Below are 16,812 nucleotides of genomic sequence, written 5' to 3' on the forward strand. Positions count from 1 at the left end.
GTCTAGGGGCGAAAGAGACCACCGTGGACCCCTTTCACATGACGCCGGAATGGACACCGAAGGAAGGACGAGAAGTGATGCCAAGACACTTTGCTGATGCAGACTGCAGAGGATTCAGAGCACAGAGCTGGAGCGGATAGAAAGGAAACACATCACACATCCTCCGTGTGCTCTGACAAGGCTGTGGCTAATGCAACAGGGATTTCCATGACAACAGTGTGAAACCGTTAACAGCAGTTATATTAGGAGGTAATGGCGGCCATCCATGCCATTCACGAAGTATGGATATGAATGGAAATCACTGCTCTATCAATTCTTGTCTATGATTCAGACCTGCACCACGTGACGTTGTTATCTAAACATTCCTAAACATCTGACATGCGGTTTGGCGGCTGAATTCAACCCTGATACTTGTCAGGTGAGTACACAACTGTAGGTTAGACGTTGTCTTCGACAATCCAGAGACACTCATAAATATATGCATTGATAATAATGCACAGTAGTGGTATGCTCAGTGGGCTACTCTATGATTTAAACTGATTATTCAGTTCCAGGCAACCTGAATTAGTTTAAGTTTGGGGTCACATTTGGAGTCAGATGATGAACTACATTATCAGTAGGAACCATGCCTGAATTACCCACAAAACTGGATTACCCTGCGTCCTTGGGCCATGATCCCCCTTGCCCCTAATACACCAGAGCCCTACCTGTTGATTCTTTGGCCCTACCTGTTGATTCTTTGGTAGTTCCCTGCTTTATCATTATTATATATTATAGACTGTATCTTGCAGAGTTGAGGGGACCCTGTGTCAAATTTGGTTAAAATCTTAATTGTTTTGGATTATTTTGTGCTTGCATGGTCCATAGTGCCTGTCTTTAATACAAAAAATGATCAGTAACAGCTTAATATGGCCATGTGCTTTACAGGAAAAAGTGGGGTGAGATGATCCAAAGAACAGCCAGTATGGGCAATTACTCATTTAATTACTGGATTAATTTATTAATTTGTTGATATAGTGGCTTTTATCATTATAACACTAGCATCTTAAATAAAATTAGGTTAGATATTACAATGTCTCAAATCTATCATTGTTGAATTCACAGTATGGAAGGATTACATGGTGTTTTCTTTCTGATTTGGCTCCTGATAACATCACCTTACCACAAGGTGGCAATGTTGTCATAATGATCTTAAAGTGGTGTAATATTTGCAAAGGGTTAAAAAGTGACCAGAGTGAGGATGGTGTTCTCAAATGCATTTAATATTTCTTCATGTGTCCAAAATAACAGAATTACTCACAGTACTAACACAGTAAAAATAAATACAGGTAACATCTCTGATAAAAAACTGTAGCCCTTTTTATTTGGAAACGCGCAGCAGACAAACTGATGAGAACTCATGCTACACACAGTTGCTTTCTAGTATTTCTCTGCTACATATTTCTTTTTTTTACTTGGAAAAAAAATCGAACATAGCCATCTGTCCTGATTGAAGGGTTCAACACTACATCTTGGGAGAGAATCATGAGCTTGTGCTCTCACATGCCAGTGAAAAACGACCACATTCACTCCACTCAGCTGCTCATTACGGTGTCAGAAACCATGTATTACAAAAATTAAACACAATATCAAATGTTCACATCAGTGCAATTAAACCCTGACCCGTTGGCTCTACCAACAAAAGCATGCAATTCAATTACTCTATGACTCACTCTTATATACATTAGGTCTGCTTACTTTCAGTGCAGCCGTGTTCACAAACTACCCAGCTAGGTCTAATCAAATGAAAAAACAACTGTTAATCTCACAATATTACCAATTAGATACTATTCAGATACTGATATGCAAGCTTTATTAAGGTTCCCTGCGCGTCTGATGCACTCATGGGGAAGTCATTGAGCTCTGCTTCCTTATATCTGCAGGAAATCTGAGCACGAGTGCAGTACATCTATTGTATGTGAGGCATTTTTAGAGTAATATAATGGTACATATAGTCAGGACTGTGTGGGATTTTATTGCTCCTTTCTAATCCAAAGCTTCAACAACTGTCTCTTATCATGCTGTGTCTGTCCTTTGCTTGCCTGAATGTCAGCTATCAAACCTGCCTCTCTTAGTCTCCCTCTCCCTCGCTATTTCTACTTCTCTCTCACTCTTTCTCACACACACACACTCTCACACACACATCGACAATGCATGCACAGGTTCTTGTTCAGGCTCTGCAGCCTCCTGCAGGTCCCTGGTTTCCCTGGATTTAATGTATTCATCAGAAACAGACACACTGAGTGAGGGGAGGGAGCAGATTAAAGCCCAACAGTACATCGTGATAGGGACTGCAGTATTTTCTGCTGCAAGACAACCTTAAACACCCTTCGTCTGAGCAAACAGCTTTTATCGTAGACCAAGTTTGAAACAGGGACGGGGAAGAAAAAAAATCAGGCTACTTCCTCAGAATCTAAAATTAAACACCATCTGTACATGTTTAAATCATCTCCTCAAGCAATGAAGCTGTTTTTTGCTCTTTATTATTCCGTCTTGTTGACTATTCTCCACACACCCTCAAAGAAATCCAAATATGTCAGGTATGAGCGTGTGCTTGACTTTACTGAATATGACAAATTCAAAAGGAAGACTCGATGATATTGCTGCCTCTCCGTTTTGAGTCTCACACTCACAGCTTCCATCCTGTCAGGACACAAGACAGCCCTCTATGAGACCTGCTGCTGTGTAATTCGGGAAGCACAGCCTCAAACGTGTACCTGTCTAGTTGATGTGAGCAAATATGTCTGTGCTATTCTAGTCATATAGGTTTTCACCTGCTTCCTCTTCTCCTACCTCCTCCCTTACACCTATAAATTTGGCAGAATTATACCAGGAAGTGGTTGGATGACCATGTGTGAAATTTAAGTGTCTTTACAGCGCAAGAGTCTAATAAACCTCATTATGAAAAATCAGCTCAGTAAAGCAGGAGGCCACAGGGTATTTTTCCAGCCATTTCGATAAAAAGTCCTTTTGTCCACTGCCGCTCCACTCCGTAAGGTGAGAGGGGTGGATGGGGCTCTCAGGGTCACATGATGGTGCAGCGATTCCTCTGTAGCGCCCCCTGCAGACGGATGGAGGTGTGGTTCTGGCGCATGCCCCGTGCCACAGCGATGCCCAGCAGCTCTTTGAAGAGCAGGACTACGTGCCAGTTAAACTTAGCCGAGCACTCCACATAACCGCACTTCCACGTCTTCTTCACCAGGACTGACACGGCCCTGCGAGGCATGAAGCGCTGTCGCTGCAGATCTCGCTTGTTTCCCACCACCAGGATCGGCACCTCGCTGCTGCTGCCTTCCCTGCAGGAGTATAAGAGAAGCAAAAAAAAAAGGGAAAAGAGGAAAAGGTTGATTTCAAAAAAGCAAAGCTATCATGTTGGTTTTTGTCAGTGGTTTGTTGAGAGTGTGAAAGATGTCTGTGGGCTGTTTTTTCCTTCTCTCTGAGGTGTGCGGGGGCGGACCGGAGGATTACAGCTCACAGGCTCAAGGGGCCTCCCACCACACTCAGCAGCAACTGGTTTACAGCATTATGAAGTGTGAAACAGTATGGCATGCCAGAGGCAGGCATAAATAAATGATTTAATTCTGGTGTTTGCAATGTTAAGTCCTGCAGATTTTACAAACAACATCACATCAATGTGGATGTCCAATCATTTCCAGAAACACCCCGCTGGCACTGGTTTGGATATCCAATCTGACTTTCACTAAAAAATACGAGAACTATAATTAACCAACATAACATAGTGAAAAATAGTTTCTATGGAAAATCCCAGATTAGTCTGTAAAAAAAACTGTGAAGGCAAAAGGTTGATTAGATAAATTAGATTTCAAACAATAAGATTAAATTTTACTTTAAATGTCTCCTGTTTGGGTGGGTGCAAAAGGCAGTGGAGCTGAACGCGTTAATTATTGTTTTCTATAAAAAATAATTATATTCTGTCATAGATCCAGTTGAATTCACAGAGGAGTGATGATGAAATCAGGCACATTATGAATCTTGAAGGAGCAGCGATGTGTGTAAGCACAAGACACCTGCTGACTCGCTGGGCTCAACATCAGCTGAGGTGTAAATTGTTAAAGCTGCTGCATTAACAATTTACCTCAACCTCTCTCAATGAATGAAGGTTTCTCTTTGTTACATCATGCCTCATCTTCTGACAAGGATTTTGCCGACTTATGCATATTTGCACATCTCCCTCGACAGATGGACGGATAGCTCAACACAGAGGCAGACACAGGGAGAGTAATGTACAGTACAAATCCCAAGTCCCCGAGGCAAAGTTGTTAAAGATGTAGGTTTGGAAAACACGTCGCAGTAATCCTCTCACTTTCTCCTCCTCACAGGTTGTGCTCACATAACAGACTTAAAAATATCTGCTCACATATCTGTTTGAGCTTGAGTGTTTTTGCAAAATGTGATGTACTGTTGTGGTGTGCATGCAGGATTATACACCAGTGATAAAGCCAACACTGTTATATTTTCCACCCAATCGGAGGTAGGATTTATGTAAGAGGGCTAAAAAAAGAAAAAACTAATTTAGTCTTGTTCATTTCATTTTGTCAGCAGAACTGTGTGAGGCATTTTAAGGCTTTAAAACATGTTTTTTTTTAAGTAAAATAAAAGGGTAAATTCTTTAAAGTTGTGCCACCATGTGCGGTTAAATCTCCATTATTTATGATCTCAATATAAAATCAGTTTCCATCCCTTCTCCGCTCTTTCCTCCCCTCCTCCAGTCTGACCTTAGATCTTTTCCCTGCAGTATGATTACACATTTCTCCTGTTTTCCATTCCTCTCGCACTCACCCTTACTTCCCCAGCTGCTGGTGATAATGGTTTTCTGTCATGGGCCATAAACATTCATGGTAACACATTTGGATTAGCAGAAAGCTGGGGTTGATCTGTGCAGTGGTGGTTTGGACGTCTAGAACATAGCAGAGCAAATGAGGCCACCCGCTGGACCTTTCAATATGTAAATATATGCAGATGTGCCAGCAGCATGGATGATAGAACAGGTGAGGCCTTTTCATCAGTCTTTTCCCACTAGTGTTTTTTTTAATAGATTTATACTGGTTAAAAGCTAACCAGGAGACCTTTATTGTATCTCCCTCTGCTTCGTGCTGTATTCTGTACAAGGAGATCAGAAATATCCTAAGAGTAATCTTTAAATCAGCGAGGATGTACTGACGTCTCAGGCGGCTCTCATGCAGCAATACCAGAATCAAATGTCATTGCAAAACTGTCAGGATGCAGGGAAGAGAGTGCTGGATTAAAAGATATCACTGCAAGCAGACGATCTATCACTGTCACGCTGCCACAAATGTATAATTGTGCGGCTTTGTGCAGGGCAGGAAAGATTGCCTGCTGTCTGCATACGCATGACATGGGGCTGTCATTAGAAATCACCAGTCAGGGTTAACAAGCTGTGTGTCAGTGGATGTATGCTTCTGGCCAGCTGAGAGGGTGCAGTCCAAACCTGTGCTCCACTATCTGCTGTCGGATCATCTTGACGTATTCAAAGCTCTCCACGCAGCAGATGTCATACACCAGGATGTAGGCGTTGGCATTGCGAACACCTCTGCAGCGCAAATCCAGCCACTCCTGAAAGACAGACACAAAGAGAGAGACACATGAATATACTAATATGAAGATATAGAGTATGAGGAACATGACCTGGATAATTTTAAGCCATGCAAGTAACATGGCTCTCAATATGAAAACACTAATCAGCCAAAGACCTGGTCGACCTCTTTGGTCGAGACTGATAACTCAACATCTGTTGGTACAGATATTCATAGCTTTATTAATCTTGCACCATCAGCATGTCCTTTTCTATTTAACCTGTAAAACATCTCAACATCTACAAGATTGATTGGCACAATTTGTGAAGACAAATGTAGACAATGTATAGTAAACACTTTGGTTACCTCCTGACCTTTCATTTACAGTGCATTCCCATTAACCGCAGCTGTTTAAAGCTAATTAGCAAATGTTAGCTTGGTATGCTAAACTAAAATGGTAAACATTGTAAATATTGCCTGCTCAATATCATCATATAAGCATGATTTAGTTCACTTTATTTGACACAACGAGAGTCAATGTGAGCATGTTAACATGCTCATGTTACGTTGCTTGAAGCATTTCTGTTCCTAACTACAGCTTTAAAGATCCTCCAGCATCTGATGCATCAACTCATGCACAATGAATACAGTATGAATAGAGACTGATAAGTGAACACAATCTGGCACGTGTTTCTGTAAAACTATTCTAAAGCATTTAAGGTCAAAGTCACAGTTCATCTGCCTCTGCTGCTTAGCCTCTGTGAAAGAGTGCAGAGTCGATAAAGTCCTCGAGCTTGCCTGGCTCTTGAGTCTCACAGCTCAGAACAGAGTCATAAAACATGGTGACGTGGTTTCCCGGCAGTAAGCTCAGCATCCTAGCTGCACATGTTCAAGGACAGTGACAGAGGTTATAGTGCATAAGAGATAAGAAAACACAGCTTTCTGTCAGGAGTTGAAAAAGGAACACATGCTTCTGTTTAACATGTGTTGCTTGCTTGGTGAAGCTTTGTGATGCAGTGCACATATGGCGGGGCAAACAGCAACATTTGTTTGATAGTAATGAGCTTGAAACTATGATTAAAACACACAGACAAGAGGGTACATGTGAACCTTGCAGGGGGACAGTTGCTTCAATAGAAAGACAGCGATTCTTCTATTCTGGCTGTGTTTCTCAGAGCTCTCACCAACCCACCACAACAACCCCCAATGCCGCCTCCAACAGCATGCAATGAATTTATAAGCATTTGATCTGATAAAAGAGGACGAGGAAAACAGAGGAACATCAGGGGCTGGGAAGAAAGGATATGCTGAGGGATGGAAATGAGAAAACAAACGCAGCCCTGAGGGAATGTTGAAAAGATGAAAAAAGCACGGTGAAGGGATCAAGGGAAGAGACAGAGTGTCAACATAACCTCTGGGGTGCATCCACACTGCTAATGAAGGGACTGGAGACTCCAGCACTGTCAGGAAGTGTGTGCAGGTTAACGCAAGTCTTCTATGCTCAATTAAATTTAGCAGGCAAACAGCTTATGTTATACAGAAAGTAGTGTAAAATTTATCGAGTGCTATTAAATTTGTCTGCAGCGAGTTAGAGGAGAAGATCAATGCACTAATATCTGTGGCTGCTTATTTAAACTAAATGGTCTGGGTGTATACTCAACTCTGATTGGCTGCAGGGTGTCTATTATTTCTTAACAGCTACTGAGTAGTCCCAGTAAAACTGTCTCAGTTTTATGCTTGTTGTTTTATGTTAAATTTGTTGCAGCATGTTAAAAATGTAACATCTAATTACATAAACGTGGGACTTTAACATTTTCTATTTATACATTTCACAGAAGTATCTTTGTCGTGATGCGTCTGACAGTAAACATAGCTTATCATTGGTTTATGAAAATCTGTATATTGATTTGAGGACCATGACATGGCTCTATAGCTAGTTAGTCTTTTTGTCAAACATACAATTAAGAACAATCACAGTTTGTCGACCATACGCAATGTTATTGACTTTAAATCTTGCTAGCATACTGAAACCTTTTGGCTCATAGCTGACCCAAGTAGTTCCTGCAGTTGTGATTACTAGAAATTTCTAAGAAACTACTAAGTTATTGCCTAATGTTTGTACTAGCCTACTTACTGGAGTAGTTAACAGTGTCTCCTCTGTCCAAGAACCTTATTCACTTTATCCACAGAGTGGCTATTTTTCTCTTACGTCAAACTCAGACTTAACAGGGTTATCTTTAGCTAGCTAACATTACCATTAGCTAGGAATTTACCTTGCCTATTGTACCGTTTAAACAAACAGGTAATTTTAGCTAGGAAGTGGTTGAATGCTAATGTGACTGTTGTATGTGTTACACAGGTTTATCAAGGTTACACAGTCAGTGATAGAAAGGAAGGAGCGTAGATCAAATTTAGATCCTTGTATAAGTAGGTTAATGGTTCTGTGATCTGTTGGTGATGCCTTGGGCTTTCACTTGGGGAGCTCGCTCGCGCTCTGCATCCTAAAAACAGACGAGTGGAGGCAAGCAAGACCTGCACGTGCGTTTCCCTCATTCTTATCTCACTACTAAAGCCCCTATTTAAGGTAACTGCCGTACATAAAGCACTGTAAATGTGCGGTCACATGTTAGCAACAGTTTCCCTTGTGTTACTGTGATTTTATATGAAAGAAAGATATATTTTGTGTACTGGTTTTCTGCCAAAAGAGTTTCTGGCTAATTCAGACTATGTGCAAGCAAGCGCCAGCTAGTGCGTAGCTGCGCTGCCATATTCAGCTGTTTCCTATTCAGTCCTCGTCGTTAAGCAATTAGTTAGTTTTGCACTTGGATCATTCATATTGCAGCAGTAATAACTTAGTAGGTTTAAAATACAATTCATAATTCCTGTATTTAATATTTTAGTTAAAAAGATGCACTTGTAATGGTACCAGTGGTCCTGAAACTAACTGTTCTTAATGTGTGGGTGCTTTGAAATATGCTTTGTTTATTACACTTATGCACTGCGATATCACTCAAGACAGATGAGTGCAGGCAAGACCTGCATGTGTTTCCCCTCATGCTTTTACTATTTTCCCTATTTCAGGGTACAACATTGTCTAAGGTAAAATTGAAATGTGTCTATGGTGTCTGGATTTTCATTATTCTATTTAGTTGCTGATCAACAATTCATCAGATTCAGTATATTTGTATGTCTTTCGAACCTAGCACAACATAGCAGTAAGAAATGAAAAAGTATAGCATCCCAACCTGTGCGTGATGTCAAAGGAAAATGTGCTGTGTAAATAGTGTATTAGATGGTTGTGATAGTTACAGGTGTCAAACCTGCTTCTCCAAACTGGGGGCATACTTATAAGCTAATTGTTTTCTTTTGAGGGGATTTAGTCCTTTGAATGTCAGGGCTTGCCTCAGCACTTGAAAATCTTTCAAGATAGGTGTCCTCCTGACACTATTTTTCGACAGTTGTGAATGGTTTAGAGAGAAAAACACAACCCTGTGGGCTTTTTTCCCAGCCAGACCTTTTTGCTGCACTGGCACAGCGCCTAAACAAAGTGTGGAGATTCTAAATTATCCAAATCTTCTTCCCAGCCCCTTCAAACCACACTAATGAACATGATAATCCATAGAAAACAAGGAAGTAGTAAAAAAAAAGCAAATTGGGGTTTTAGAAGAGGTTATGAGCTAGACGTTTTCCTGGCCGGGTGCGGTTGCAGAGAGTCCAGGAAGTAACTCGGCTAATTCTTAGCAAGAAAACAAAAAAGCTTGTTTCCTAAAATGTTTTATTCCTTAGACTTTGAACTAGTTACAGTACCTGCATTTATCAGTTTGTTAGTGGCTGTGGCATTGTGTCTAAAATCTAAGCATTTTGAGCACAAAAATATCAGCATAATTTTACAAAGATCTTCCAGTAACACTCTCAGAATTAAGACGTAAACACAATCCCATATACGACTCCTGCTGATCTCTTTATTTTTGCTGTCATGTCTTTCAGAGTTGTCTTGCTATGATTGAAGCTTCTGCCCCTCAGGCACAGATGTTTTGGCCTTTTTGGAGCTCTGTTTGTTGAATCGTGTTGCTTTGAAATCTCAGAAATCAAAGCGCTGATTATACAACCTGTTTTCGTTTTTATGCCTCCAACAAGCATCAAGCTAATACTGTATGCAGTGTGTGTTATGATGATTGATTTGAGAAAAGCCATTCTTGTGGTGTTTACTTTTTTCTACCTCTCGAAAAATCTTGTGCAACTCGAAATAGGAGAGCGAAAAATCCAATTACATCGCTCTTGTGATTGTAGAAAAATCAGCTTTTTAAATTGACATGCTATACGGGCTATCTGCACAAATAAGATCAACCGATAATTTTTCTGACAGAGGAGGCTGAGGGAGCAGAATATGATTAGTGCAGCTTCTAATGATAACACTAACCCATCTGTGTCACAGAGGAATAATTTGCTTTCATTCGGTTAGGAAGAGGGATTCTGTGTTTAGGTGAGTGTGAGGAAGAAAAAGCCTCACACATCAGCAGAGAGATAATGAGGATCATCAAGCACAGAGACAAATGTGGCACCAAGATCGCAGCCATCAGAAGAAACAGAGAAAGCAGAGGAGGAGAGGATTATTTCAGACAGAGTGGAAAACATGTCACAGCAGGTATTATTTAGACTGTAATCTCCTCCTGTCACTTCTCTCACAGGATGTCCAATTCAATTTAAATATAAAGTAATTTCAAGAAGGCGAACAACAGAGGAAATATTCACCTATTTCTACACAACAAACAAGACGCAGCGTATCACCATTCTCCTGATAATTGAGGCAATTGTCTATGTGAGATACACACGGTGGCTTCAGTTGCAGCCTCACATCCCCGTGTGGCTAAAAATAGCAGCTTGTGTTCTCATCTCATATCTCTTTGTCATCCAAGTCCTGTTTTTAAATGTAGAGGAGGGGCTGGAAACAGGAACCCCATTTCAACAGACCCAAACAAGACGAAAAATAAGAAAAAATCTATATTAGGAAGATGAGTGCAGCTTAACATGAAGAAACGGAAATGTATTTAAAATGCATGTGTGGGCATGTTTATTTGTGTGTGCCTGCAGGAAGTGAGAATGTGCTTGTGGGAGCGAGAACGTGAAGTGTGGTGCCACTGTCTGCGTCCTCCACTCGGTCTTCTTAACATGGTGCACAAAAAGAGCATCTTATCCATCGCTCCTCAAGAGCCAAACAGAACATGTTTCCCTGACAACAGCAGGCCGCGATCAGTTTTAAGCCAGCGATGACAAAGCTGTCGTGTCTCCTGATATTACGGGAAGCAGCTTAACGGTAATGAGTTGCTGCGATGGATCAATACCCGAGCTCAGGAGGGAGGCCGGTGTAACCTGTTGGGGGAAGGGTGATGAGCAATTAGAGATATGTCACACATGGGCCACGCTGGCCGATTTAAAATTAAAATCTATGAGATCCCCCGGGGGCAAAGCTCCCATTACTCAAAGGTGACCTATAGCAGGCAGCCAACAGCATCTGGAGGTCTGATTGTCCTTTCAAGTGATTCACCTTGTTAAAGACGACATGGAGTGGAAGGTGTGTTGCTGGTTTCTTGCCCACACACACAGAATCACAAAAGTTTCTTATAAAAGGGATTAAATACAGACTATAATCTGTGAACTCAAGTTTTATTTGTTCTGGATGATGTGACTGTTCCCCCTGTTTAGAAAGATTTCCATCAGGCCTGATTCAGGTCTGGCCAATCACAACTCTTTCCTCTAATCTGAGGTGGGTTTGACTGCTGTTTAGGTACTTTCGTAAACAACCAAGATACCTGCAGCAGATGTTCTGAATCCACTATGACGTCAGAAAAGTTTCATACACATGGTATGGCAATTCGGGGTGCATCCTTCGAAGGACGCGGTCTATCGAGGATGAGTCAATCGTTACCCATGTAGACCACTAAGGCCGAAGGGAAATTAGACAGTCTGGTCTACAGAGGATTTACTCCTCCTACTGCGTCACCAGCTGTTCCCGCCTTTAACCTTGCTTCACCAAACACGGCTCCCATCACCTAGCAACAGGTAGCTAGTTGGTTGACTAGCTATCATAACTATCGTCGCGTAACTTAACCTATTAGTTTTAAGATAACTTGTTTCAAGTGCCCTTTCTTTATTTTTAACATTTGTATCTCTAGCTATTCGATTGAGTTGAAACTTTTACATTTAAAGGTATATTCCTCAGCCGTTTAAGAGTCCACCATCTCATTTGAATTGACCTGCAATGAATCTCGGGATACGTTGGGCCGCAAAGGATGCACCCGATGGGTCCTTCGTGGCCTGGGAAAAGGAGGACGCATTTGTTGGCCACATCTCTAGGAGGCTTAAACGGGGCAGCGTTTGACATGCCGCTGTGACGCAATCGGCCCACAAATATGCCCTCCGAAGGATGCAGCCCCTGAATTGGGACACACCTTATGTTGTGCCTGAAGTCTGTGTATTATGTTGAATAAACACTGCAGGTCGAAACTACCAACCTAGCCTGCTGCTCGGTCACACGTTTCATTGCTCTAATTTGTTGTAGCGTCCAGAGACATTCTGATCGACACTTGTTGATAACACACCTTGGAAAATCGAAATACAGCTAATCTAGGGAAATGTAGTTTGTTTTAAAACGGGAGCTAATAAGGATTTAACACAAGTTTACGTAGCTTTAAAGGAACACTTTTTTGTGAAATAAGACTCGTTCTCGCTGCAAGTTCAATAAGAAGACTGATGCCACTTTCATATCTGTAGCCACAGCCAGCACCCTTTAATCTTAGCTTAGCTTAGCTTAGCATAAAGACTGGAAAAAGGGAAATAGGAAGGAATTTGCTTGGCTCATTTTTAAGTGAAAAAACATCTATCAGTACCCGTTTAGCTCACAAAATAGCATTATTTAGTTAGTTAAAATTCCCATTTGTGGTTTTACAGAAGGTTATGTGCTGTTGTTTTGGATAAGTGATAGCTTTTCTATTTTACTTCATTTTTTTTGTGTGGATTTAACAAACTGGATATGACTACTTTATTTGTGAGCTTTTGCAGTGCTGTAAAGCAGATTTGGATACTTTTAGATCCTATGTCTTGCGCTAAGCTAAGCTAACCGTCTAGGTCAGAAAACATTATTGCTTATTTGTTTTTTTGTGTTAAATATTTATATCCATTAAAAAAAAAAACATGAAACATTTGTACACCTCATGCACTCTGCAGAGGAGCACACATCATATTTCTAGCGGGTCTGTGAGAGTCAAAATGAAACTATTTTGGACATGAGGAGCTATCATTTCCAGCCTGTTATCACAGACAGGATCATCAGAGATAAGTGAGAAAAAAGTCCAGAAAGAGCAGGAGAGGGAGAGGGAGCATTGTGTGTGGGAGGAAGTCACGGAGATACACGATGGCAAGAACAAAACAAAAAAAAAAGACAAGAAAAATCATTGCTGAATTTGCTGTCAGGCTTAAATCCATCTGTCATCACATCCTATTGACACACTGTAACAGATGCTGTCTAAACGCAATGCTATCAGCAACAGACAGACGTACCGCAAAGCAAACAAATCATTACGCCGTCTCAGCCTCACAGTGAAGTAATAAAAATCTTGCCTGTCTCCAGTGTTGGGATAAAAATGGCTGTGTACGTGCCTAAAATGAGGTCACAAGTAGCGTGCCAGAACGTAACTGCTGTTCTTTCAAATATAATCTGAGCTGATGAGAAAATGACATGCTGCACAGGCATGGAGGCGTACTGACTCACTCCATTCTGCGGCCTATCTATCAAAAATTTCAGGACATTATAAAGCCTCATTTAGTTACCCTTAACTCCACGCTGTCCATTAAACTCTGTGCAACCTTTACTAATTGACTGCAGCAAAGTCCTACTGTCTCCTCTGTTGGTCTTTTATTCCCAGTGGTACTCTAGCAGAGAACTGTGCTTTAATTCAATCTGCTTTGTACTGAAAGTAAATTTCAATCAGGCTTCTTTGTGCTCCTTCACCTGACCCAGGTTACATTTTCTCTTCCTGCAGGGCAAATACAGACCAGGGCGGTGAGTAAAAACCCCATGTCTCATCACCGTGTGAATAAAGGACAAAGAGAGCAGGCGGGACAGGAGCAGAGAAGAAAAAGTAGAGCCGGCCTCGAAGGGTTGTTCCTCTGCAAATGAGCTACCATAAATCTGTCCGGGAGAAATGTTGTGGCGGCACTCGGCTAATGGTTTTTTCTGCCTGTCTACCTTCAACAAAAGGGTCTTAAAAAATAGGCACTACACTCTGAAATGAGCATGAAATGTTAACACTATATCATACATCAGATGATGAAAGCTTTCTCATGTGACTCAACATAACACTCCCACATGTAAACTCACCAGACTCCTGCTGTCTTCTTGCTGCTTCTGCTCACACCTACATTAACCACACTTGTTCTCTAATGGGGGTTAAGCACCGTTTAGCAGAAGAGAGAAGAAACTCAATCAGGATCTCTTTACTGGGGGGTCTCTGCGGGTAGGAAACAATGAAGTAGACCACTTAAGGCTCTGTAACAAAACATTAAATCTATGAAAACAGTTCCATGTTATTCAGCAGCAGCCTGACGGCATGATCGCTTTGGCCTTTCAGATGTTTTCCACGTCAAGGCCGAAGCTCTCCAAACCAACACTTTGGAGGCCTCTCGCTCAAGCTGCTCTTTTTCCTACCTCCTCCTTGGCCTGATCTCATTTTCTCAGCGGCAACCCCGTCTGTGTAGATAACCACAGCTGTTATTGGGAGGGCTATGTGCGACAGCGATGGGGAGAGAAGAGGGGAAATGTTCAGGACCGGCAGAGTCAGCTGTGGTGACCTTGGAGATTTCTATCTTGAAAGCTTCTCCACTGAGGCTGCGCTGGACAAGGCGCGAACAAACACCTCGAGTCAACTGAGGTTTGAAGTGGACACTGTTTGCTGCAAAACCTGATGACCTTTCACACAGACACTGAACCTATGCTTTTTGTACGTTTTTTGGCAGGTAAAGAGAAAAGGAGTTTGTTTTCACCAGGTATGAAGACTATCCTTCTTACAGCTATTTCAGTGTAAATGATTGTAGACAGAATCCACAGCCCTCGTTCTGAGTAGAAATGTGATTTCATTTGGAGCTATTTCAGCAGTCTAACTTAATCAAATCAAGTGGACATTTTAAAAAGTTACAGCCTTTTTTGAGTACTAAATTCTCTCTTTATCTTTCCACACTGTTTCATTGCTGAGCTGTAGTTCAGGGACAGTTACACAAAAAGGATGATTTTGGACTCAAAAGACTGTAAGTTTAGAAGATATTCACTTAATGACACCAGACAATACTGCTGACGACTCATAATGGCTTTGTAAGAACTCAATCAGTCACTCCACAACTTTATTTTTCCCACTTGGAGGCACTTGGGCATTCTGGATCTGCCTGCTGTTGCTCACATTGGAATAGCTTAAGGAATAGATCTCGTTGTGGTCAGTATTACAACAATAACACTGTCCAATAATGCTTAAATGTGCATATTTGTTTTAATAAAGTTTATAACATCTTAGGAGAAAAAGCTTCCAGAGTTAAAAAGCGTCATGAACACCTGAGATACTTCCTCACGGTCCCTGCTTTGCAAACAAGCCTTGTACATCCATCTCTACGGAGCATGACCCTGCAATCAGATGTGTCTGCATCTAATGAGGTGTGGCATCTGACCTGTAGCCATGAATAAAAGGGCAGCTGGTTCTATTTTTAAACCTGGACTTTAACCAGGTGATGACTGCAGCAACATCTTGGCATTATTTTCTGCCCATAAAGAGGCTGATTCAACCAGTGTTTTCAGCTCCAGTGAATACGCCTGACACTGAACGCCACTCTCAGATGGGAGACATGTTGTGATTAATAAACAACTATATGCAAGCTGGCATTCCTTCTTTACGAGAGAAAGAGGGAGAGAGAGAGAGTTTACAGCGTCAAAGTGAAGCTCTCCAAGGCTTTAAGTCAGTCAGGTCTCCATAGCAACTAGGGACATCTGATAGTGAAGGAGGAATAAATAAAATAGGTGATTTTGTCTTTAAGGAATCCCATATTGACACTTGTAGATATTTAATGGATCACAAATGTTGTATTAACCCTTCCATAATAAAGTGAACCCTCTCGGCAGACAGAGACATGGTACCTGACTGGAGCTGGACGGGAAGGAGGAGATTGGCGGGACGTCCAAAACCTTCAGCTCGTACATGTTGCCGTTCAGAATGACGGAGGGTCTGTACACATATCTGGTCCTGGTCGGCGTGTACACCTCCGAGAAATCGTTATAGATGAACTGGCGGATTATAGAAGTTTTCCCCACTCCGGGAGCACCGATGACTGCGATACTCAGCGTCTCCACCATTCCTGGAGCTCGAGTTCAGCACCATGGACAGCGACGACGACGACAACCACAGATGTGACCGTGCGGAGAGACGCAGCTGGCCGCCGCTGCTTTACTGCTGCTGCTCTGGTGGAATCTCAATCCAGCCGCCGCTAATGAATCACCTTAACCGGGTTCAACTGCGAGCCAATGACCGAGCGGATCATCCAGAGCGCAGAAACTTTATCTCCAGAAAGAAGCCATGCAGCTCGGAGGTTATCAGAAATAAATCCCAGCCATGATCACGCAGACGGAGGGATTCTCGCTGCCTCTGCAATCCAACACGGACAGACAAACTCTTGTTTTTTTTCAGGGGACATCCCCAGGCGACCTCTTCCCCCGAGAGGAAGCGTAAAAGTCCGTCCTTGTCGTCCCCACATGGACATAATCTCACCCAGGCTAGACTCTGACCTTGTCCAAACGCGCACGAGCCCTCAGTGTCTTCATTGATTATCTCCTCCTCTGCACCTCTCACTCATTTCCAGCGATGCACCACCAAAACCACCTCCGCCGCGCGCCTCCATCACAGAGAGGACGCGCGCGCAGCAGCCGCCGGCCTCGCAAATAAGCTTTCCACGTGTTCTGAAATCACACACAACCCCATAATCTGTATTTCCTGTCGATGACTGAAAGATAAATTAAAATCCGCGTGCGTTAAAAGAGAAGAGGTGACCCACACAGGCTGTAGACGTGCGTTTTCTGTGGAGGCATCTGGAGCCTATTAACGAGCATTGTGTGTCTGTCGATGGAGAGACATGAGCTGGTGAAGATTTCTCTCTCTCCCTCTCTCTCTCGCTCTCTCTCTCATCC

General features: G+C 42.2%; 1 protein-coding gene across 1 annotated transcript; it reads right to left on the reverse strand.

Moving 5' to 3' along the window:
• Positions 1-1,244: 1,244 nt before the first annotated feature.
• Positions 1,245-16,085, reverse strand: rasl10a (RAS-like, family 10, member A). The gene is made up of 3 exons (XM_069683213.1): positions 15,769-16,085; positions 5,510-5,634; positions 1,245-3,335 (listed from the first exon to the last, which is right to left on the reverse strand). The coding sequence occupies exons 1-3, from the start codon at positions 15,982-15,984 to the stop codon at positions 3,065-3,067; spliced, it is 612 nt and encodes a 203-aa protein (XP_069539314.1). The 5' UTR covers positions 15,985-16,085; the 3' UTR covers positions 1,245-3,064.
• Positions 16,086-16,812: the final 727 nt, after the last annotated feature.

Source organism: Semicossyphus pulcher, unplaced genomic scaffold (genome assembly GCF_022749685.1).
Source record: "Semicossyphus pulcher isolate SPU_LCO1_2020_fin unplaced genomic scaffold, fSemPul1.0.p SCAF_6, whole genome shotgun sequence".
NCBI lineage: Eukaryota > Metazoa > Chordata > Actinopteri > Labriformes > Labridae > Semicossyphus > Semicossyphus pulcher.